At 30.7% G+C, this 26810-nt stretch overlaps 1 protein-coding gene across 15 annotated transcripts; it reads right to left on the bottom strand.

Moving 5' to 3' along the window:
• On the bottom strand, nucleotides 1-25378 carry LOC148622478 (tumor necrosis factor alpha-induced protein 8-like). 15 transcript variants are annotated; one of them, XM_088572444.1, is made up of 4 exons: nucleotides 25305-25378; nucleotides 16413-16490; nucleotides 6847-6924; nucleotides 1-6057 (listed from the first exon to the last, which is right to left on the bottom strand). In XM_088572444.1, coding segments are annotated over exons 3-4 (570 nt in total). In that variant the 5' UTR covers nucleotides 6848-6924; nucleotides 16413-16490; nucleotides 25305-25378; the 3' UTR covers nucleotides 1-5488. The 15 variants fall into 15 exon arrangements, with proteins under 15 accessions (XP_088428570.1, XP_088428575.1, XP_088428579.1 ...); XM_088572449.1 differs by lacking the exon at nucleotides 16413-16490 and adding an exon at nucleotides 21183-21329 and having other exon boundaries at nucleotides 25305-25372; XM_088572453.1 differs by lacking the exon at nucleotides 16413-16490 and adding an exon at nucleotides 21183-22771 and having other exon boundaries at nucleotides 25305-25340.
• Nucleotides 25379-26810: the final 1432 nt, after the last annotated feature.

Below are 26810 nucleotides of genomic sequence, written 5' to 3'. Positions count from 1 at the left end.
GTGTGTATAAGGTATTTTATTTCATTACAAGTAGATCAGATAACAATATAATATACATAAATACTTTGCATATCAAAATTATCTACAAATCACCTACTTTAGGAGCCCTATGTTGGTGGCAATACAAACTTAATAAATGTCATATTGAGGCAAACTATTCTACCTAAACAGACTGTGTTCAGGTGTTCTACTATGTTAAATCAGAATTTATTGAGACTTTATGTTGAAATAATGAATTGGTTGAAACAAAATAAGGTTTGATATAGCTGAGCATTTAACAAATCCTTTAAACTACATATAATCTGTAATGATCATGAAGAACTTTTAATTTTCTGTTACATATTTGCCTTGTATTAAATGAGTATTGTATTAATCTGATTGTAATGAACCATGAAGCAAAATGTCTATGTACACATATCCAGTGTGTATTCAGTGGATTTACCATTTTGAAATGGTTAGACCAAGATCTAAATGCAAGTTTTTGACCAATGAATCTTAACACAAAGCTGTGGAAAAAAATGGATGACGGTTAACAAATGCTTCAATACAGCTATGGCATTACTAGTTTTTGTTAAGCAGATAAATTTGTGTTTTATTCAAACATATATAAATTGTAATTAAAAGTGAATTTTGATTAGCCAAATATAATTGGACTGTTTATTTAGTATAATGGGGGAAACTTATGTTGGAAACAAGACACTTGTATAAAAACAATTTACCACATTGGCAAAAAAGTTACCAATAAAAAATCAGAGCTACTAGTTACTTCTGAGGTCAAGTCAAACCTAGTGAACTAACAGGTTTGTGTCTGTCAATCAAGTAAACTGCACAGGAAAGAAATTACATAAACATGTCATGACATCTGTATTTGTATAGGCTTACTGTACAGAACCCTATCCAGCAAACTTGGATAAAATCCAGTTGCATAGATCATGTCTTCTTTATACAAAATGTGCTTAACTAAATAAATAAATGTGCATTTGTATAAAAGTGCTGATTATGAAACTGTCTGACAATGTAGGTGTGCTGTAAGTAAAATTTTGAAACACTTGGCTTATAACTGGTTCATGGATATGCAAAAAAATACAAGATTGCAAAAAGACAAACACCATCAACTGAAACTTGAGATAATACATGTACTAACATCTTCAGTACTTTATTTATTGCTAGTGTTTTAAGTAGTATTTAAGGTAGATCATACCTATAACACTGAGCATTCGTTTCTGTCATTTTAAAAAAAATATACAGACATGTATATTTTCAATGAACTAATTATGTTTGAAACAATTGTAAAGACATTATGTTTAAATCATCTTGAATACATTTTGACTTAAAAATTTGTATGGGAAAATTTATAAAACCATTTTAAGGGGAGATCATTGGCAGGAAAATGTTCTATAGAAATGTAAATGGGTATTTTATTTTCATTTTAATATAACAAGAAATGACGTTTGGTGACACCCAATTACCTTTTTGAAATATGAAAGAATGATAGTTAAGAATTCTTTATGCAAATTTTGAGAAAATTCTACCACCACTTTTTTTGAAAGTTTGTGAAATAGTTAAATTAAATTTGTTCATTCAATGTCATCTTCCAGAAAAAAATGGGAAAATGTATCCAATATAAATATAAGGTATGATCTACTTTAAAAAAAAAAAAAAAAAACAAGAAACTGAAAACTGTCTTATACATAGCAACATAGGCATTGTCTACTATAAAGCATTAGGCTAAATCTAAACAATGAAAAGCTTGAATACAGAAAGAAGGACAAAAATCTAATTTACCTAGTAATATAGATCAAATAAAAGATTAAGAATCAATTACAGAAAAAGTGCAAGACAGAAATCACATGATGATACAATCAAAAGCTTTTGTAATAAGGCTCTGTCATGTTGACGAAAATTAAAATCAAACTCAAGGTTGTGCGAGATTTGCATTTTCTGACTGTGCTTGTTTCTACTTCTCACTTTTAAAAGACAGTATGGGACCGTAAGCCTTATTACCTCCCATTTTGGAAGTCAAACTATCTTTCTCTTTTTGGATGAGAAAAGAAAATCTCAAAAGATATCATTGTCTCATAATAAGAAAAACAACTCCCAAAAGAGGAAGTACACAAACAAGGAGACTATTTTATATTTCTTAGGCAAAGTTAACAAAGTTATTCATGAAAACAATGAGGAAGGAAGACATTTTCTTTGACCCTAAAAGTTATTTCCACATTGATCATAGACATAATTATTGATATTGCAATAAAAATTGTCATGAGCCTACCTCAAATGAGACCTCAGAGGGCCTAAGAACCAATAAATTATTTCATTTAATCTTATCTCAATTCAAATTTATCAGAATTTGTTCTCAAATACAACTTGAAAATATTTTGGCCATTAGATCTTTGGAAAAATAATATACAAATTTGTGAGTAGCATTACACAACGTCCTTAATGTTTGAAAACATTATTGTTACATTTCAAATGCTGCATACTTAAATGGCCAGGAAAGCAGTTTAAAACTGTAGATGTCTTTCAGTACTCCTATTCAAAAGTTGTCAAAAGATAAATGTTTAGACATTTTCTATACTTACAACTACACTACACCACAATGAATACTTGTTCAGTTTGTTTACATATCAACATTCAAAAATGTACAAAACATTCATATAAATACTACAACAATAAAACATATCAAAAGGAGTTTGATTATCACAGAGTGTATATAGAAGAATGGGTGGACACAGTAACAAATACATGAAGATAAATGTATACAATTATGAGAAAGATAAAGAAACCCTTTTTATATAACTGCCATATAAGGAAACAATTTCAACCATACTTTTTCTCTATTTGAATGTAGAAATAGCTATTGTCTAATTGCTCCACATGTGTAAATTGTTTTGACTTTATGATAAGTTATTACATGATTATGATGTTGCACAATCTTGGCAGCATGGCACTATGATAAACATTATGCTCATACTAAAATATAAAAATAAAACTTAAGCCATTCCACCATTTGAAGATTTTAATATTTCCCAAAAATGCACTTCTTTAGAAATAACTTTTATTAAAAAAAACCTTCTGCAATCATTCTTGAATTGCAAACACAGTTAAGATTTTTAAAATAATCAGTCAGTGAGGAAGTTTTATATAATAGTTTAAGCCTCTGTAAACAAATGCACAATAAATTGTATTTGAATATCAAGCTTAAATTGATATGAAAATCTTGGAATTTATTGTATCAAGTAACATATTCAAAAAGACCAAGTCCAACCCTCATAACAGAACGCAGAAAGACAATATTTTGGCAAAAAGGTTTAGCACCATGCAGCAAAGTTAACAAATGGTTGTAAAATAGCAAACAATAACAATATGATAAATCTGTACACCAAGAAGATCTCAATACATGAAGTTGAGATTGGTCATCATTATTTTCAATATTCATTTTAAAAGAGAATATGTTAGAAGTCTATATTAAAGAGCAGAGACTTTTTAAATAGGTGGCAATTTAAAATAAAGCGACCTTAAGGAATACAATAAACAAGTTCATGAATTAGATTTCTTGTAATCAAACTATTTCAGCTGTCACCCTAAAAAGGGAATGCATAAGAAAACATTTTGAATAACAAATATTGATGTAAAAATAAGAGTTTGGAATACTCCTATGCTTTCACAATTTTTAGGAGCCAGGGTATGATTTACAAGCCAACATCAAAAATTAAAACTATTTCAGTTGTAAGATATAATCAAACACATGATTATGTAGTTGTGTGATAAAATAATGATTTACTGCTGCCAAAAAACATTGAAATATTCCGGAAAGCCATGGAAGCACTCTAGTTGCTGGTTTCACAAAATATCAGAAGTCATTAGTAATGACGTCATAAAAGAAAATTGCACTGTGATGTCATATCATATATTTTTTTTTACAATTACAATTTTTTTTGTGAAATTGCATACAGAGATAAAACAATAATACTGGTAATTAAATCAAAATAATGGAAGGGAAATAATCATATCAATATCTTGTAAAGGATGTGAATACCAACCAGGATCTACACAAGCTAAAACAATTCACTCTATCAATTTCTGAATCCTAATTCAATGTAAATTTTTACGGAAAGTTGTATTAACAAATAAAATCAAGGACTATATGGATCCAGTATCCAACAAACTTTCATCTATTCACCCTATTATACAAACAAAAAGGAACAACAACAAAGAAACAGTCTTCTAAAGTATTGTTAGTGGAGCAGTCTCTGTTGCTTCGAAACATAAATATGGGTTGATGTGAAAAATGCTGATATCCCCATACATCATCCCTTCTCTCTCTTGAGGAAGACCTTTCTAAATCATTTACTGGTCAACTTATCATCCAATAAACTTAGGTAAAATTCACTTTCTGAGAATTCTAAAAAGTCTAAACAAATTCCCATGCTTTCAAATAGCCACTTGATATAAAACTTCCTGTTAAACTAATATGCCTTATTATTTTTAAGTTGAAGGTAATTAATATTCTTTCGAGAAAATTTCCTACTTCATTGTAAATTGAGACATGAACAGTTCAATATTAGTGCAAAATTTCCTACCTTGAACATTTTTGATTACATGATTTTAATTGGAAATGAGTGGAAACACAGGCCTATTTAACTTTCAAATGAAACCTATTTAACCCTCTTTAAAGCATAATTTTTTAATTATAAAATTAATTTCCCTACTTCTATTAACATTTTTTTAACATACTCTGTCTTCAATTTTTACATCAATGGTATGTAATACCAAAATACAGTTCATGGAAGACATTAGTTTTGAGCTCCACTGAAAACAACATGAAACAAATCCTTGATTTTTTTAATACCTAGGTCATTGAGTTTACTTTTATGTAACATAATGTATTGTATGCTTCAAAAATGGTATAAATTTGAAATTACAGAATAAATACATATACACGAAGTAACCAATTATGCATCTTAATCTCACCAAATAAACTATCGTTCTAATATATAAGGCATGAACCATTTTCTTATCAAAGTGGGGGGTGCTGGGATTTTTTGTTCAGTTTTAATATATTTTTCATGGCTAGATAAAGCAATTTTTTTGCTCAAATATCTAATAACTTTATTTTTTATCGTAATAATCCCCCCCAATATAAAAATGGCTGGTGTCTATGTAGAGTACCCTGAAACATCTTAAACTTAACTTGCACAGGAGAGCCAGCTAATCAGTTACCTGTATGTTTGAAATATTTGAGAAAAATAAGACACATAAATAAATCAAACTAAAACCAAACTATGAAACAAACAAACCCCACAGAAAATACTTTGTTATCTAAGTAGCAAGCACAATCAATATAAAAATGGATTGTACAGCAGAGTACATATGTAAAATAATGCCATGTAGAACTAAGAGAATGGCCAAAAAGAAATGGAATGTTTTAATGCATAAAAATACATTGCATATGAAAACGGTATTGCATAAGATCTACAAATAGGCATTACAGATTTCCCTCGTCCATCATTTTATGCATGTCCCTTACTATAATATCCATATGCTCTCGATACTTTCCACTTGGATTAAAGATCTCATCCATAAGATCTTCAGAGTTGAAGAAGTTGAAAACTAAGTCAGCACGATTTTTTGATTTATCTGTTAGATGCCTACCAATTACACTTTGTAGCAGCTGTCTGCACTCTTCTACACTTGTTTTGAGGAAGGCCTTGTCATAGGTGAAGTCCACTTCATGAAAACTCACAACAGTCATTGATAAGGAATGAAATTTAGACTTAAATGTTTCTACAGTCTTTAATTCATCGGCATTAAATTGGTCGTTTCTGTACAAAATAGCAACTTTTATAATTGTTTTTATGATATATTTCATGAACTTCTTGGCTTCATCACGGTTTTTGAAGTCTTTTATGATGAGGTAGGCTTTGTCTAAAACCTCACTTGTTGTATCATCAATGAAGTGTTTGGCAATTTTTTTGCTTGACATTTTACCAAGAAGCTTTTTCTGGGCTCTTAGACCAAGGCCCTTGGAATCAAAACCAGCTCCTGGCTCGGCCACTGCATAAAAATAAAATATATATCAATCAAAGTGTAATTCAACTTCATGGATTTACTTACGATGAAATTCTGGACATTGGTCAAAACAACCAACATAACAGAGTAAAACCAATTTTCAGATGGACAAAGACCTATAATATAACTGGTTACATAATAAACCTGTGCCCCTTCTTAGTGTCCAAATCCCATAATTCAGAAAACAATATCGATGTTTGGTATGTTCAAATAATACAAGAAATATAAATTTGACACACTTTATTATTAACATGAATTGTTCACCAAAGTGAGACCCTTATTGTGCACTAGTCAGTATAAATATAAAACATAGCATCTGAGTTCTTTAAATAATTTTTCTTTTATTCTCTTTAATAAACAAGGCATTAAAATAACTATCTTCATCACATATTCTCTCAATAAAGAAATGGAAAACTAAGTGAACTATGTATCATATAAACTTCATAAATTCATCTACATTTTGTTATCAATTTTATTCAATAATCTTAAATCAAGGTACAGCAGTGAAAAATGGTAAAATTTATTCTTTCATATTTGCCACATGTTCCTTAATGACATTCTATTATTAAGGGTATCAAAAACTTCCTAATGTATGTCTTACAAGATTCAATATATATATCAAACTCAAGTGAACAATAAACCAAATGATGAAGGTTGTAGACTGTCCCAACATTTATCCTATATCCTATTTTTTTTCTTCTATCTTGTTTCTTTGTAATGTCATTACAATTACAGGCATATACATTACTTACAGATATTACATTTTTCACTTACTTTTAACAGTGTATATATAACTTCTGACAGGTTCTTCTGTTCAATATTCAATCATTTCTTGTGATTACTTATCTAGTCCTGAAAATATAAACTTTGGTAAATCAGAACACTAAATTCTAACAGAACAGATGTAACTCATTAAATATTTGAAAGTAACAGAATATAAGCCTGCTTATGATACATAACTGTTAGCCTGCTTTAAGCATATACTTCATGCCTGAAGGTCCTTAAAAGTTAAGAGTTCTCAAACAAAATCAACAGTCAATGCTATTTAAAAAAAAAAAAATTAATAAACAGAAGATAGGTTTTTTTTTTTTTTTTTTTTTTTAAATAGAGACACCAATTGTGAGAAAACCTTAACTGAGTGACAGAATATTTGAATGACTAATGACACATGTATGTGTGTCAGATATTAACATGATATTATGGAAAACTTCCACCCAGATTGAGAGATTGCCTACAAATAATAAGAACATTGGTTATACTGCTACAGCTGTTGCTTCACTTAGATTACGTAATCATTGCATATCGATGTTTTAGTTGACAATAATATCCTATTTCTAGACTCCTCTTTCTTACTATGGAAACTATTGACTTGCATAGTTTCCTTTTTGATGTTAATCCATAATCTAGAACAGCACTGTAACCTCTATTATAATGATACTTTCACTTCCAAGAATTTTGAAATATGACTTTTTCAATCAACTTACAGCCAACAATTTCTAGCATGATGTAGAGCTCAAACGTTCAAAATCTCAACATATTTCAAATCCATTTCAGTTGGTCACGTATCAGACAGACTATATACAAATCTTTTGGAATGACAGGAAGTAACGTCTGGATTATATGACATGTACATGTAGTTTCACTGATATCTTATTTCATCTCCAAGGTTTTCCTTGAGCAGGTGACAGAAAGATAGTCTTAAAAACAGGTGTTTAGTTTAGAGTATTACTACTTCATGTACATGTACCTGAATGATGAAGTAGTTGTAGAAAGCAGTCATTCACCTTCACTTTAGCAATAGGAAACTATCATGTACCAATAGTATTCCATGTTGATTAACTTCATAACTTAACCCCAAACAGACTGACAGGTACATTCTTACCAACAACATTTAAATCAAATTATCACCATAAAGCCATGTATTAATCAATGAGTAGTATCCACAATTGTCATTAGAGTGAGACCAAAAATTTGTTTTTCAATTTTAAATAAGAGTCTAACATAATGAAGAACTAAGAGTGCATGCTCACGTACTCCATGTATCCACTTCGAAACAAGAACTAAGAGTGCATGCTCACATACTCCATGCATCCACTTTGAAAGAAGAGCTAAAAGTGCATGCTCACATACTCCATGCATCCATTTTGAAAGAAGAACTAAGACTGCATGCTCACATACTCCATGCATCCACTTTGAAAGAAGAGCTAAGAGAGCATGCTCACATTCTCCATGCATCCATTTTGAAAGAAGAACTAAGACTGCATGCTCACATACTCCATGCATCCACTTTGAAAGAAGAGCTAGCCAAAGTTTAAAGATTTTCATAATTACACAACTAAAAACAAATTGGCCATCTTCGACTGTGACAGAAGAGTTTCATTTAAAGAATGTTTCACTATATTTTGATGGACTTCTTATGTAGATATTAGTGACCTTTAAGTGAATTTTTACATTTTTACATGCTTAGGGCTACAGGTGTATCGTGAAGACTGTTACAACAGACCTAGCTTTGTGAAATAGTATTAAATAAATTGAGAGTTGTGACTAAAAAAAGATGACGTCAAAAACACGTCCAATTACTCCCTTGCTCTCACTACTTTTCAAAAGAGGTTCATGTATGTAATGAAGTTGATCAAAATGCAAGAGACAACTTTAATTGAAGTTTCATGTTGAAGTCCTCATCTGAACACAAAGTTTTTCACACAAAAATCAAAGGGAATTTATCAATAATTTAAGCAGAAATGCCATTTTACCTTTCACATTTAATAGAAGATAAGAAGATTAAATAACATTTCTTTTGTAATAATATTAATGAAATTTTGTAGTCTATGTGTCATAGTTTTCAGTGAATATCATTAAGATAAATATAAGGAATTTAATTTACATGTATGCATTTCTCAATCAAAACCAGCTATTTATGGTAGAGTAATATATGTGTTTATACAGTTACAACCATTTGCCGAACAAGTCTAAAGTCAAGTATAGACTAAATTGCAAATTACTGAAACACATTTCAGTTAACTTTGAAGCAAGTCTTCCATAATAATAAAAATCTTTATTAATTTTCAACCCAAAACTTATACCCAACATGTTACAATGAGATTTGTAGTCCTGTACATTGTATGTACATTAATACATACCTCTAATACTTTGTGGAGATTTAAATTTGAATCCTATATTTCTCCTAATACTGATGAACTTATACACCACCATCAAACAGTCTCTTGTGAAAGACTGTGTCATATTTAAAGTTCAATAACACTGAATTCAATATTATGCAAAATTCTTTTGCAAATCTTGAAATTAAACCACTAACTACTAACAGGAAATAACCTACCTGGCCTCCAACTGTATACCAACAATTTAACACAATAGTCAATACACTATCATAATACCTATCAGCATAAAAAATCTAATGTCCTTAATGGAAAATATTTTATCAGATGTTTCTTGTACACTGTTCAAAACTTTCCATAAGTAAACTATGTATCTACTTACAAAAATTACTGTACATGTATCAATATTGAGGCTACAATCGACCAGTAAAACATGCAGTTGGGGAACAAGTAGATCAAAGATTAATACAAAACTTAAATGTGTCAGCTATGAACTTACATGATCTTTGTCTTTATAAAAAAAACAAATACTGATATATAATTTTCAAGCAGGAAGAATTAAAATAAAAAGAATATGTCCATAATGAGGAAATCTATTTAACAAAGTAATCCTTTGGGAGCCTCCTCATTCATTAAACACTTTACTACATGATGGTCAGGAAGTTGAAAATTATATTGTGACATTAACATGTACAATAAATGTCTTTAAAATACATCAGGGGACATTCAGTATGATCAAAGTAATTAGGTAAAAATATTTCAAGGTTTGAACTTAGAAGTAATTCTTATTTTATTGTTATGCTAATACATGGTGACATGAAAGTCAGATAACTTAAACAAATGCACAAGCCTCCAGGTTTTTAGGGATGGATAAAAAATCAGTCAAGACATATAAACTACATAGTTATCAAATATAACTAGAGGAATGAGTAAATTCACATGTATGGTTTCCTCCAAATCCACAACATGACTTAGGATGGGTTGCACTTGCAATGGAAATGGATAAATGAGTGAACAGACTCATAGATTTCTTTATGAACCTCAAAACTTGTCAAGAATATGGTAAAATTTTGGGCGAGATTTAGAATCATGAGAGAGGAAACTTATTATAAGCATAATGGATGGACATAACAAAAAAAATGTACCCTAAGTAAAAACTGCATGAAATGGTCCTTACATGTATATAGTTCCTGTACTAAATGACAATTAATTGCCATAATAGACTTATTAACCTACTCAGTCAATTTTAATTCATTATCTTCAATAAATTTTCAAATGATGAAAATTCATTTTGACATTTGTAAGATTGCCTTTTTCTCCTTCACATTAGATATGAAGGAACAAAAAAGTAGTTCAGTAAAAACTGACACACAATGAAACTGCAATTAAGATTTTGAACTTCTGAAACATACCTTTTTTTCTTCAAAGCAAACAATTCTATCCACCTAAAAGTCAACTTGCCATAATATATAACCACTATCTGGTATTTCAACAAACACTGCTATCAACTTATGGTACCAAATAACAACACATGGCATTTAATAAAATATGTGACAGGTTCTTTTCCTCAAGCAGTTTTCTGAACATTATATCTGTTTGCATATTAGAATATTATTTACATCAAAATATCGTGCAACATTTGTATTTCTTAAAGTTCTTGAAGGAAGAAATAAGTCAGTAATCTCAAATATATCTTGTGTATTGACCAACCTTACTGATTTTTTAGCATAGCAAAAGGGTATGGTAGGTAATTTTTATGAGGTGTCAATTTTACATATCTTGGAATTCTCTTTTGTCTGTTGTTCCATTAGGAAGATTTTTAATTTCTGTTTACAAAAAATTATTCCTTTTGCACTTGTTATTTCATGTGGGAGGGTATTCCAATGAGATGGGCCAAAGTAAACTAAAGTATATCTGAATAGTTCTGTCTTAGGTTTAGGAATGAAAAGAGAGTTGTTTATGGAATTTCTAGAATGGTATGGATTTAATTCAGAAACAAATTTTATTTCATCTGCTAAATAAGATGGAGCTATCCCATTTAAACATTTGAAGATCAACAGGCACTTGTTCCTACAATAAATGCAAAAAAAAAGAAAATGTACCTTCATAACATCAATGTTCCAGCTGCCCTGTTTCACATTGCCTTTTTGCAGTGAATAAATGTCAAATAGCCAAATACCCAGTACACATGTATACTATGATATCCAAGAGTACACATGTTTATTGTGATGTGCCAGAGTACACATGTAGACTATGATGAACTGGAGTAGACATTGATATGCCAGAGTACAGATGTAGACTATGAAGTGCCTAATTACACATGTATATTATGATGTGCCATAGTTCACACAAATAATATGATGTGTCCGCATCAAAAGTTAAAAAATAATGTGATATACATTATAAATGATAACAAGCTTGGTTATGAATCAATGGTTACTACTATTAAATAGTTCAAAAACTGTTGATGGGGCATACAATGACTGCTCAGTCTTCGTGATGAGGCAGAAGTTAACGGCCAGAGTCTTAATTGAGGCTGGTAAAAACAGATTGGCAGACAGTAAAAAATTTTCCACAAAAATGTGTTGTAAGCATCTTAGACTTGTTACAAGTCCCTCTCTTAAAATTTAAGAATAAATGAAAAACATTTTTTGACTGCATGTATCTCTGTGATAGCAAATCTAATAATTGTTGAGGAGAATCTTTCACAGCAGTATGTAAAAGTATTATCAGAAAGGTTAATTACAGACTTGTAGCATGTCTATAAGCCTCAGTGCTGGCACTCTATTTACATGTATACTGTACTATATTTCTTTGCACTGATTCCTACATAACACCAAAAAACGGTATACCAATAGATTTCATACCTTGATGTGAATTGACAAAGAACCTTAAAACACACATCTTGTCTTAGTAGTATGATATCAATTATTATAACACAGAGAACAAATTACAAAGTGATACATTGATTATATGATTGAAATGTCAACGAACCTTCATCAAAATCAACTCTACAATAAGGCTAATTATTGTGACAATTTTAAAAACACCGTTTCTATTTGTTTTGAGTTTATTCAATACTGAAGCACATGCACACCTATTGACTAAGCACACATGATCCATATAGTTCAATTATTAGTTATCTCCACTCAAAGTTAATAAAAAATGTCGAAATCTAAAGAATCTAGCCAATTTTCCCTCGGATTTTTACAACAAGAAGGGCCATATGAATTAAGTCCAATTACTCAAAAATGAAGAACCAGAAATTTGTAAAAAAAAAATTGGTGCCATCACTATTGAGTTATATTCTACAAACTTTGAAATTTACCCATTTTTTATGAATAAAAGTCCTGTAACTTGTAAATCGTTAAGTCACAAATTAAAAAAATTAAGAGGGATCTGTCATAAAAAAAAATAAACAATTCAACAAAGTTTCATTGAAATTGCTGCACAGGTATTCATCTTGTATTTTTTTTTACACAAATAAAGTCCCATATCTCAAAAACAGATTAGTGGCAGAATTCTTAAGTAATTGTGTGAATGTCAGATGGACAGATTGACACTGGTATATCATAATACATCCCATCTAAAGAGACAGGCATATTTAAATTGCTCAAATGCCTGAGACTTTCATTAGAATCTGAAGAGAAATACTCATTATTCCCCACAATGGAAATTTGTGAAATTTTAGCAGAAAAAATATACAATATTAACTTTTTTGTTCTAAACTGAATGTTATGAGTCACAAATTTCCATAGAGGCACTGTTACAACCATTACTTTGCATTCTGTGATGTTAGAAAAACACAGCTATTAAAAGCATAAGAAGGTTGGTATGTGCTTTTAGTTGAAAATACATCTTTTTGGTATAAAAATAAGTCAGTAAATTTAAGCCTTTATGTAGCTTATTACAAAACTTGTGACATGTAGTGTTCATAGCCAACTAACTTGACAGTCAAACTTTGCACTCACTCATTGATAAAGTAAAGGTTTAAGGGTTTAAGCCTGACCATCAGTAATTTTTTGTTTTTTTGTTTTTTTTGTAAACATGTTCCTATTATAATGTCTGCCTTTGTATTAATAATGGATTCATCTTATTTTGCCAAAGGAGAGGTCCTATTGTTTCAAATGTCATATTATTACACCTATTTTTCTAGTCCTTCCCATTCTGCCAAATATAATGGATTAATGACTCATTTAAATGGCTAACTATAGAATTAACTCCTAAGTAATTTTCTGTGAACAAAATACCCAGAAAGTTAGCTTGAGTTTTTTACTTATGTTTCAAATCAAAGCTTCCTGAAAATGGTGGACTTTTCAGAAAAAATATGAAATAGCATGAAAATGTTAAAGGAAATATTCATGTATCCCCATCCTCATTTACTTGAAACATTTATCCACTTGTTAAGAATTTGAGAAAAGTACATTAAATTTCAAATCTTCAAACAGTGAAGTTCAAATCATACCATGTATTATGATGCATAGTTATTGTTAAAATCACTCCTAGTACCAGTACTTAAGTTCAGTATCAAAAAGATCTTCACTATGTTCCTATGTGTGCATTGTACTTATGAAACAATTGCTTCATGTACAGGACTGCAGTTGATATTTAACACCATATCCAAGTCAACCAAGTATTTTAGCATACTTAAGTAGTCAGGCATTCCAACCTGTATTGACCGAATGCAATTGGTAGAAGAATGTAGATAGAAACAAATAGTTTATATCACTTGACAATATTAGTAAAAATGGATAAGAAATACAGTTTTTTGACAATGCAGATAGAAGAAATACATTATTATTATGCAATCTTCTAAAAATGCCAAAATACAATGATAATTTCCTGGTTACAATTATAAAATGTACATGAAGTATGTCATATCTTATAATGCTGAAGAAAGCAGTATTTCTGATATTCATCTACTGAAACATGTGGTGTTACACTCATAGAATATCCTTCATTCCTTCACACACTAATGGGTTATGTCACAAACAAAAATTTTAAGTCTACTCATTATAAAAAATCTACAAAGGAAAAACTAAGAAATTAAACCTTTGGAAAGTGAAAGCAAACACACCTAATCAAGAAAATCATTAAACAAAGACATTTGTTTATCTTCACATGTTTGACATGTCAAGGTAAACACAAGAATCAATTTTCTGACATAAAGTATGGAAATCAAATACTTCACAGGGTACAGCATAATACAACAGCAGAGGTCAGTCACATGCTGAAAAGATGGGGCAAATATGGACACAATACTTAAGCTTGATACAGCTCTGAATTTTGATTGTGATTAAATATTTGACACTAAGTACAAATGTGTAAAAAGAGCTGTCATTAAAAAATTTGAAAAAAATCAGACAAGTATTCAAAGTCAATAATCGTCAAATATTCTAAGTCACTGTTTCTGGCTTGCTTTCAACATCCAAAACAGCATAAATGCTATATGCTCTAAAATCGGGTGACTTATACTCAAATCTTGGTTCCCTTAATATAATTACTCCTTTGTAACCATTGATGACCCAAATGTTCTCAATTGAAATAATTGGGTTAGTAGGATGTGTGGGTAATGTTTCTGTTCCACAAATATTTAGCAATCTTTTGGTTGCTTATGATATTGAACAGGGAACCAGATTAAACAACTGGCAATAACTATATAGGTCTTTAACCCGAATGATTCAGTCTTATATTCCACTCAATATTAATCACTACATTCATGTACGGCCAGTAGCTTATAGAGGGAGTAGAATTATTTAAGTAGGTCATAAATGATGTCAGGGCCCCAATATATATACTAGTATACATTTGCACAAAGGCCTTGTTTTATATGATATATTTTCACTAAATCCTGTTTTATAGATATTTTTGTTTGATTAAACAAGGTGTACTTATTAATTGCTTTTGGATTTTGAACTAACTCATAGATGAAGCATGTACATTTTTAAGGTAGATACAGCTCGTTGTCTTTTGTCCTATTTGTTAAAGTGTTTGTATTCTGTATTGATCTCAAAAGTTAAATCTGAATTCAACAGATTTTTATAGTTCATTTTATTGTATTTTCTTTCCACTATCCCAGGTTAGGGAGAGGGTTGAGAACTCCCAAACATGTTTAACTCCACCACATACTATATGTGCATGTCCCAAGTCTGGAACCTGTAGTCTAGTGGTTATTTATTTCATGTTCTTCTCTAGGCCAATTTCGTCTTTTGTGAATAGTTTCACTTCATTTATTTTGGGATCTTTTACAGCCTGCTTTATGATATGGGTTTTTCCCATGATTGAAGACTGTGTGATAAATTGTAGAAGTTTGTTGCTTGGCTTTTGTGTATGACTGTCTCATTGGCAATCATACCACATCTCCTATTTTTATAAAGTTACAGTGAAAGCCAAATATCAAAAGCCTATACCAAAAAACAACAAAGTAACTGCCTGGAGTGATTACTATAGGGTGTCCTCCACATATAAAAAGACTATTGTGATGATTGTGGCACAATCAGGCACTTACATATATGAATCAATCCCGCCTTTTAATTTCTTTCTAAAGTGACAACCCTGCATACCACCAATAGCCACTTAGAGAGTTTATACACAACCAGAAACAGTGTAAGTTAAGTCTTGTATATAATACATGTACCACATAATGACTAAAATATACCAGTAATTTGAATCAAATTGGAGAAGTGGGAGTAGTAATCAAGTTACAATAATTATCATATGGACAATTATAGATACAATTTAGTTGTCATTTTCTTGAACTTTGGAATAAAATCTAAGAATTATTGAAGTGGATCATTGTCATGTCCTTAAGTATGACATCATATTCAGCAGAAACTTTTCCCACAAGATAGACAGATACCATATTCATGACATTGTAGTAGGTTGTACAGTGCATTTAGTAGAATGCCATCTCACTTGTACATACACATTTGTATATGTGGTATGGGAAAAATAGAATATAAAAGTATCTCACATTCTGAACCAAATAAATAAAATCCAAACAAATTGGGTATTCACTATAACTTTCTCTGTAATATCAAGGCTTACTTGTAGCACAAACTAGCATAATTTTATTCATGTTTCCTGTAATACCATTTCAAAAGTTTGTAACCCCATTTTCAGGGATTTGGGCAATAATCATAACCATTAAATTAAAAAGTATTATTCAAGTAAGGTATATAAGTGGAAAGATTAAAATAACCCACACATAAAAATCACCAGTACCTTGTGTCCAAAGAAGACTGAGGCAGTATATGTAGGTGGCACATGCCAAATTCATTAGAGATCAGAAACTCATGTTTTCTAAAAAAAAAAAAAAAAATTAATATTAGTTTTGTTATTTACTGAAATTGCTTAAATGGAACTTAAAAAAAATATTCTGAGTCTTCTAATTTTAATACAGAAAAATCACTGTTCTCCTTGGCATCATTGTGACATAACAATGATACAAAACTAACAAAAAAGACAAAACAAACACACACACACACAAAAAAACAAACAAACAAAAATGGTGAGATAAAATTTTCTCTGTGCTCCCTACACCAAAGGATTGCCTGGTTTCTACTTGGACAGTCTCTTAAACAGGAGGCTCTCAAAGAGCCTGAATTGGTCGCCTTGCAAACCATGCCCTGTTAACTAAGTAAGTAAAGGTATCATGCTTTGTTACCATGTTTGACAAAAAATTGCTGAAAAGAGCATACATTGATGAATGGTGCAAGTTAAAAAGAGTACTTAAGGCACTGTCAAATGTTGGAAATGCCTTCAAAGTGTTTTAGAACCTCTGGTAAAAATTTGGGCTGGGGTCCCTCTACACCCTGTTATTCCAACGAGTCTGAGGGGGAATTAGCCCAGTATACATTTGCTGAAAAAGAACACAAAATTAAGTCAAACCATGGCTATCCAACATTTTCATCATCACCATTCACATCGGGAGACCATGTTTACAATATAAACCAATTATCATTGAAATCAAAGCAAGTACAAAAATATGCAAGAAATGGATGCTCAGAATAAATCATCATCACAATTCAACTTAAACACCCAGTTTCCTCATGAAACCAAAAATCATTGGAATTTGAGCAAGTGGTGAAAATTTTTGATTATGGCTGCCTAAAAAATAATTTCAATACTGCCAGTCAATTAAGAATATCATGTTTATCTAATGAGTAGCTTTCATTTTCATTATTCTCCAACAGTTGATGAAAAAAAAATAGCAAAAAAAAAGCATTTTGACCCCTATGTTCTATTTTTAGTAACAATGGCCATGTTTTTTACCAATGAAAAATTTCAAAATGATCAGTTTGTGCAGGATACCCTAAAAAAAATTATGCCAACTTATATTTAATTTTGTTGCAATAGGTTTCAGAGAGATGTACACATGAAAAATGAAAAAAAAAATCTGTTTCAAGGGCCATAAATCCTACAACAGCTAACAAATCATTTTGAAAATTTTGGCAAAGGTCTGTATTCCGATGATGAACAATGTTACTCTCCACCACAATTTTGCCAAATTCAACATTTTTTGAGTTATTTGGCAAAAAAACTGTATTTCGACCTCTATGTTCTATTTTTTGTAACAGTGGCCATATTTTTTTTTCCACCAATCAAAAATTCAAACATTCATTTTGTGCAGGATACCCTAAAAAACAGTAATGCCAATTTTCATTACATTCTGTAAAGTAGATTATGAGAAGATTTTTGAAAGTAATAACATCAAAAACAGCAAAAAAACGTCCAAAAGGGCAATAACCCCAACATGGGTCCACATATTTTCACCAAAATTATATCACAGATAGATCTCATAGTGCCAAACACTTCTACCCCAATGTAAGAATTTGGTTAAACCTAACGGTTTTTGAGATATATGCAAAAAACTGCTATCTGACCCCTATGCTCTATTTTTAGTAAATAGACGCCATGTTTTTTTTTTAATAGAAAAATCAAAATGGTCATTTTGTGCACGATACTCTAAGGAACAACCATATTAAGTTCGATCCAAATCCATTTTGTATTTTCAGCGGAGAAGATTATTGAAGAATTGTTAATGGCAACGATGACGATGGACACCAAAATGGTGGCAAAAGCTCACATGGCCTATGGCCAGGTGAACTAAAAATAACACTATTTAATTACCAGTTCCCTAACTCTCTTTGTAAGAATTGACATTTTATGCAAAAGTCTCTGCTAACAATAACCTATGCAGTGTAAAATTCAATGTGCAAATGGTTGAAATAACCAAGATATAGACTAAACCTTAGCAAGAAATTTACTGTATTCCTACTTCATAATACTGTAACAGTAGATGTAAAATAAAAACCCAAAATTTCCAAATTTAATTCAAATAATATATTATTTTCGTTTGAGTAAAATTAAAGTTTGGATCATAACACGTTAATATATAATATATAGCTGGGCCAGAACTAAGCTTTAATGCCTCTACATCTTTTTATGCCATATTTAACCACACGTAAATTATACAAGTAAAACAATACATACAGAAAAGATATAAATGCCAAATTCATTAGACACCACTGTTTTTGAGGATGACAAAAATATATCATACTAAAAAAACACCAGAGACAAACCTGAATAAATGTTATCCCCTACTACAATTATTGACTAAATCCTTATTTCCTTCCCATCCATGTGTAACTGATTAGCTTAAAATCTGAAATGCTTTTAAGTAGCTTTTCCTCTCACATGTTAAGGCCTTTTAATGAATGTTTAATGTATCTTTGGTTTACAATGTGAATAAACTTTGAAATGATACAGCTTTAGAGAATAAACAATGACAAGCATTGTACTGTCTGGTTTTTATATGTGTATTTTACCAGATTAGAAGAGAAAATTAGGTAAAAAAAAAACATCTTAGACTGGTGCAGATGTTAATTTAACCCTTTTTTAAAACAATATTAGCTTTTCAGTAAAACATGCATTCATTTGGCTCTCATAGTTTATTTATGCAACTTAAAAGGTCTGGTCTATGATTTAGATGTTAGTTGAAACTTTTACAGCTGAATCGTTCTCTTCCATTTCAATTTAGTGATTTATCAAGCAGTTCAAACAGTGGCTGGTATAAATGTCCAGTTCATACATTAGACAAAACACTGTATCTTAAAGATTTCTTCTTCTTTGTGGTTTACACAATAAGTTTATACCTTTTTCTACTAGCAATTTACCTGAGTCTAGTAGAAACTTATCAGAATTAGTGGTATGGTGTATAATATATACATACAATTTGCTAAAGAAAACAGATTGATAAACAAACATAATGATTTCTTACAGTCTGAAATGTAGCCTTAAAAGTAAAGCAACATTTTCAAGTATCTTTTTCCTCTCTACACAGTACCCTTGAATATGTACACTATTCATAAACTGCATTTAAGGCTCAATTATACAATTTATTTTAAGGCATTTCTGCTTTATTTTCCTAATATTTTTTTTTCTGTTTGAGTTAACCTTTTATTCTTGCATAAAATTGAGATGTATATATTAAATACTACCACTATTATACTTATCATGCAAGGATTGCTCAAACTCTTCATTTTTAACCATCCCTTTTCAAATATTTTTTTTTAAAACTCAACTATTTAACTTTCTAATTCAAGCACAGTTGGGAAATACAAGTTTATCTCAACGAAGCATGCAAAAAATATTTACATGTTATTTAGACAGGGTGTTCTTAAAAATGAAAGGTCGGGGACATTTGTCAGCTTACTTACTTCATTTTTTACATTAAACTAATTCCTGTTTGTACAAGTCAATGAAATCAATGTAACAATATATCCAGTGGTATACACAAGTTAAGAGGCTGTCCATGCAAAACCGTCGGAAAGTGATATTGGCAATTACATATAAACTTTAGTGCATCTGCTAGGACCCCATGAGAATTTTATAATTGCAAAATATTTTTCTCACAAAATTAAAGATGGCGGAGATATGGCCACTATCTTGTTTTAAGGAAATTTCCTTGAAAAATGGTAACTTTTCATGGTTGAGATATGCAAAAGAAGATCTAAAGTTAGGTATTAAGCCTATAATTGCCCTTTTCTAAACCAATGTTTTTTCAGCTAAGTGTATTCAACTCTACCAAATATAATGCATATATAGCTTCTAATAATGACCTTGAAAAAGATATCTGACCTTGAATTTTGGCCATATGCCAACATTTAGAAAATTGTCATTTTTACCACATTGCGATGCCCTGTATTTCCTAAAATAACACTTTTAACATGCTGACTTGTTCATACCAAATAAGACGCACCCTTGTGTAGTAACTAGACAGCACTTCATGCTGGGCATTTCAGATATGACAATAAAAGGACACTTTAAAGAAGCCAAGATTTGGTGGAAGTGTGAAAATGAGAAAATGGCAGTTTTCTACCTCCTGTGTTTGTGCTTCCTTCTTTTTTGTTTTGTTTTTTTTTCAGCTTTAAGGGTAAAGAAAATTATTGGAGAAGGTAAAAGATTATGGTGGATGCCCTACAACCCTTAATCTGTCTGTGCATCCATCTAGTTCCTTAAAACCATGTCAATGCTTTTTCTCTTTAACTTGTTTTTCTTTTAAGATAAACTTTTGATATTTGTCATGTGGGTAGATACAACCTCAATACCAGGATTTGTGACAATTGACCTTGAACTTTGACCTTTAGGTAAAATTTTGAGTTCAATGTGGCTGTTTCTAATGTACATGTAACAAATTGTGCCCCGGCCGTAAATATAATATTATTCTTTTATCTTTTGACATATACAAATAGCTGTAGCCTTTTGATATTTGGCATGTGGGTAGATTATCAAAAGGTTATAGCTTTCCAGAGTTGATGACGTTAAACACTTACAGGTTTTTTTTTATAAAAATATTGTAAAACATCTATAAGGCAGCAACAATTTCTCCTAAAAACCAGATAGTCATTTTACATGTATATATTAAAGTTAATAAAAAATCTTGAATGATTGACCACTTGGTGCTTAACGAGGTCAGAGGTGTGTGGTTACATTGTATTTCCTCCATCATCTTCTGCAATACTTGTAGTGCATCGATCATGACCCATGGCAGGGTCTGTATCAGCCTCTTGCTAATCACACAACAATGAATCACTTGTGTTGTGAATCACCTGGATAAATGTATTTAAGCTTCTTTACCTAAAACAGTCAGAACAAGGGCTTTATATTTTTCTTTATAAAATAGATTTACTCTATATGCACATTTTGTACTAGTATCAATCAATCTAAAAGAAGGAGTACAATAAAACCCATGTTTAAAACATACAGAACTACATTGGATAATTTAATACCTTATTACATGTACTTAGCATTTAGTTGTTTGATTAAAAATACATGCAAATGTACCTATATTTATACATCAAATATCACAAGCATGTGCATTCGATATTGTAGAGACTGGATTCGCGTACATGTATATCAGAATTTTTTGACATAGTGACATACATATGCATGTACGCTGATTCATGTAGATCCCATATGGCCCATCCCTCTTATAAAATTTTTTTCATTTTATTTACTTTATTATTTTTAAACTTATACACATATTGAGCATGTTGAAAATGCTTGTTTCAACTATTGTATATTTGGGTATGTGTCATGACATATTTTGTGATATTAGAAATCTAATTTGTAATATTAGAAAATGAATTTGTAATATTAAAATAATCATTTTTTAATATTAGAAAACACTTATTTTCTAATATTACAAATTGAATTTGTAATATTAGACAATGAATTTGTAATATTAAAATAATTATTTTTTAATATTAGAAAACACTTATTTTCTAATATTAGAAAACACTTATTTTCTAATATTACAAATTCATTTTCTAATATTAAAAATTCATTTTCTAATATTAAAAATTCATTTTCTAATATTAAAAATTCATTTTCTAATATTACAAATTCCTGATTTAGTAATATTATAAAATATCATACATTTTGTAATATTACAAATTGAATTTGTAATATTAGAAAATGTATTTGTAATATTAGAAAATCAGTCACATTTTTTTAATATTATAAAATGATTTTCTAATATTGAAAAATCGTCACTGAATACGACAAATTCATTTTCTAGTATTAGAAAATCAATTTCTAATATTCAAAAATAGTTTTTTAATATTAGAAATTCAATTGAATTTGTAATATTAGAAAATCAGTCACATTTTTTTAATATTATAAAATGATTTTCTAATATTGAAAAATCGTCATTGAATACAACAAATTCATTTTCTAGTATTAGAAAATCAATTTCTAATATTCAAAAATAGTTTTTTAATATTAGAAATTCAATTGAATTTTTAATATTAAAAATGATTTGTAATATTAGAAAATGAATTTGTGATGTTAAAAAATCATTTTTTTAATACTAGAAAATGCTCATTTTTGTCCACTTTGGCTTGCCATAAGGGTGACTGGACAGACTACCCAAGTGTATTTCGTTCAGCATTTTTCTAATCAGCGTTGTGACGTCTATTTTGCCTTTTCCGGACTGACTTGAAGTTTACATGATCGAAAAGTTCCGGGGTCACACGTCATCATGAAATTTTTGTCCACATCACGTAAAGAAGAAATCACTGCACATAAAGAAAAGAAAATGCACATAAAGTATTTAGAGATCGACATAACGTAAAGATGAAACGACCTCACGTTATAAGAAAACCACTGCATGTAAAGATAAATCCACATTACGTAAATATATGTTGACATAACGTAATCATAAAACGAAAGAACGTAAAGACAAAATTACAGAATGTACAGACGAAATGACAGAACGTAAAGACGAAATGGCAGAACGTAAACACAAAACAACATAATGTAAAGATGTTCCTACATAACGCAAGTACAAAATGACCACATGCAATTATAAAACCACAGCAAGTAATATGAAATTGACAACACGTTAACAAATGTGTACCTCATCAGACAGTTTAGGCGTTCCATACCGCTCCATGAAAGTACTGTACTGTATCCACCATGTCAGACATCACTGGCACAGTTGATAAAATACAGTGGTTACATTTAAGTAGTAATATTTATTATGATAAATGTTTTGAAGTTAAACAACAAAGGCTCCATCTAATGAAGAGTTATCTGAACTATCAGAAATCATTTGAATTCCATGGTCACAATAAACTAAAGGAACATATACCAAGTTCAATCTCACAGGACGAAGACAAATACCAGAAAACCCTATTACATAGATATACAGAAGTAAAACATATAAAAATAAACCCATAAAAAGGAGAGACTACAAGTACAATATTTAAACAGAACAGTTATATATTGATACAGGGCGTTATGTTCTACATGTATATTATAATAAACCACCAGCAGGTATTACAGACAGGATACCAGTGGGTGGCTTACAATATCATTGAAATTTTTATGTAATGTGGAGGTATAACACTTATAAAACATGTACTTGTATATAACAAAACTAGGAATTATCTATGAATGAAAAAGCTATGTGACCACAAAGGCAACAAAAATTTGAAAAAAAAATCAGGAAGTTTCTAAGGAGTTGCATACAATGCACAATAAGTCTTGCTTTACAGTTCAATATAGGAAATGATCCAAGTCTCTTAAAGTTTGTTGAATCATTAAGGAGGTATTGTATGAACTACATGTATACTCAATGTCAGTTAAAGCCCATTATTAATTTTGCCATTCTAATCTCAAGGCAGATTTGTCTTTCTTTCTATGTGTTATTTGTTTCTCTGATAACAAAATCCAAATATCAGTACTTACAACTAATATGTTAAATTACAGAGAAGAATATAAATCCATACAAGAAATCCCTTTGTAATCTGCCATTTGTTACTATTAAAGCACAATTGTAGACAAACACTAATCATTGCATTTTTCAATTAATGCGTTGCCAAAAAATGTAATTTCTTACAAATTTTAAACAAACAATCGGTAGTTGGCAATTATCATGTACAAGTAGTTCTATTTTTTTAATTTCTAGTTTGAATAGTCCAGGCATCCTGTGATGCTGAGAATAGGTATGATGCCAAACAGTCCTACAAAATTTGAACTTAATCCATCTAGTGGTGCTACCATGTTAGACGAGTTATTGCTATACAGTGTCACTAATAGCATTCAATGCAGAAAAACAAAGTCCCTTTACTCAGGCTGTAAAATGCGTGGAATCAAAATGGCAGGGCAGTATGAGTAAGTACACATTGTGCCTAAAAATCTTACAAAATTTGAACACAATCCATTCATTAGTTTCAGGAAAATTGCATCCACAAGATACAAATGTAAATGCGTGTTGGATGGATGATGTCTCTGTTGCCTTGTAATTGGGGACAATAAATTTCTGACAACACAATGTGAAAAAATGTAAAGCACAGTGCTATATTGGCCTGAGAAGACCACTTGTTTTCATCAAGATGACCTCATCAATTTTATGGCAGAAGTTCTAATGGCATCAATGAATTTCAAATGATGATGAAAGGAGCTTAATCAGTCTCAAAGAGTCCTAAAAATGGATGAACCTCCAAGATTTAAATGTAATAGCGTTCTCATCATTGAATGTATTTATTGGCAAAGGTTTTATTACTGTTAAGTAGTACCTTATAGGTGGGGATGGGGAAAGGGATCGTCCATAATTGTGGATAAATTGGAAACAAAACCAAGACCTCATCTAGTTGGGAATAGTCCTGGTATTAGGGATGAAACCCCATTTGAGTGCTAACCTTAAAATTGTAGATATTTAACCCATAATATAGAAGAAATCTTGATCTAATCAACTTTAAAAGCATTGGATTTTCCAGAGGTCTACCCCTCAAAGCCCCATTGATACTGAAAATACCACATTGCTTGCTTGCTGTCATCAGGGACCAAAGCAGTTGTATGTACCTGGCTCACAGACACTTGTCTCAGAATAAAATAATTATTGTGTGTTAATATAAGGCATGTGGCGATGTGCCCTTGCTATAAATAAAAATCCTGTGATTCTTGTCAGTTTTGAACGGTCCGGATGCATTTAATAGCGGTTGTCAGCTTCATACATTTAGTTTCACAAGCTCGGATGTTTTAATAGATGCATTTTTATAAAGTTTCACTAATACTTTACAAAATATTCAAGTTCAAAAAACTTACCAACTTTTTCAAAGTTTCCGAAGTTCTTGCTAAGTGACGTCAAGTAACCGGAAATATTCTTAACCGGAAGTACGATCGTCAATTTTTGCGAGGCTCTACAGGCTCTACAAGAGTATAATTTGGGGGGTATCATCTCTGGAAAGTTACCTATCATATATAGACCTGTAATTTTAAAAATACTAAAATTAGTTATATAGCATATATGGTAAGCCGTTGTGTAATTGATTCCTTATTTATTTACATCAAACTATTTGTCTAAAAAATCACTAGTAGTGAAATGCAACAGAAAGTTGTATTAGTAAACTGCGATAAAATTGTGAGCAGTTACCAAATATGTATGTGACACTTTTAACACATTTTTTCAAATTATGCAAACCACAAAGGCATTGTTTTTGACGAGAACACTCAACCTAGCCCATGAGAGACATGTTTTGAATTGCAGGTATAAACTTCTTAATAAAATCAACAAGAAAGACTCGGAGTAGAAAAAGATCAACATATATGCTGTTACATGTACGTGCACATGCGGTACTTAATTTAATTCCTAAAGTTATTTTTAAAATGATAATATAATACATTGAAACTGTCCAAAGATTTAGTGGTACCGCAGAGTACCACACTTCAACGCTCAGATTGAAATGGTACATTTCTCACCTACATGTACCTAGTTCGAATTCCCAACATATCAGTATCGAAATAAAAAGAGAAGGGTTGCAGGACAGAGGAATTTCGGGCTTATTCTTGCGGTCCTTGAAACTATTCTTTAGAAATAAAGAATACCGTCCAGTTGTCAATTCCTGAAAGTTATGAAATGGTTTTATCTGATCAGTTGTCTGAATTATTTGATAGTATTTTTCTTATGCGCATGCAGAAAAGGTCATGGCTGCTTAACAACTTTATTGAGACTCCTTGAAAATTGGGAAAACAGCTTTAAATAAAGTCAGTATGTGGCAGAAATACTTGTGGATCTTCCGGAAGCGTTTGATCGTCTGCCGCATGAAGCTGTCGCGGTCTGCATACCGTCTATCTCAAGAAACCATGGAATTACAAAGAAATTATTCTACTGACAGTAAACACCGAATCATACTTCAGGGACTCCTCAGCAGTTGGGTTGGTATACGAAATGGTGTATCGAAATGTTCCAAATCGGGCCTCTTGCTTTTTGACATTTTCATAAATAACAATTTTTATTTTATTGAACATGGTACTTTGTATAATTATGATAGCGATAACGCCTAGTCTTATCATACAATAATTATAATTTTGAGAAGTTAACAGACATACTTAGAAGTAAAAGTGCTGCATTGATATATTGGTTAAAATTAATTGTATGCAGACTAATCCTGATACGTTTCAAGCTATTGCAGTTGGCAACAATATCCATGCCAACAGACTTCTTTTTAAATTACTTGTTTAATTATTAGGTATGCATATTATTAACCAGTTCAATTTTAATTATCATATAATAAGATAAGAAGATACGTCGCAGAACTTCTCAGCAATTGA

This window comes from Perna viridis, chromosome 3 (assembly GCF_037379345.1).
Source record: "Perna viridis isolate PV_CMFRI_1.1 ecotype Kerala chromosome 3, ASM3737934v1, whole genome shotgun sequence".
In the NCBI taxonomy this organism is placed as follows: domain Eukaryota; kingdom Metazoa; phylum Mollusca; class Bivalvia; order Mytilida; family Mytilidae; genus Perna; species Perna viridis.
The sequence above is the reverse complement of the archived record's forward strand: the minus strand, read 5'-3'. Positions and strand labels throughout refer to the sequence as shown.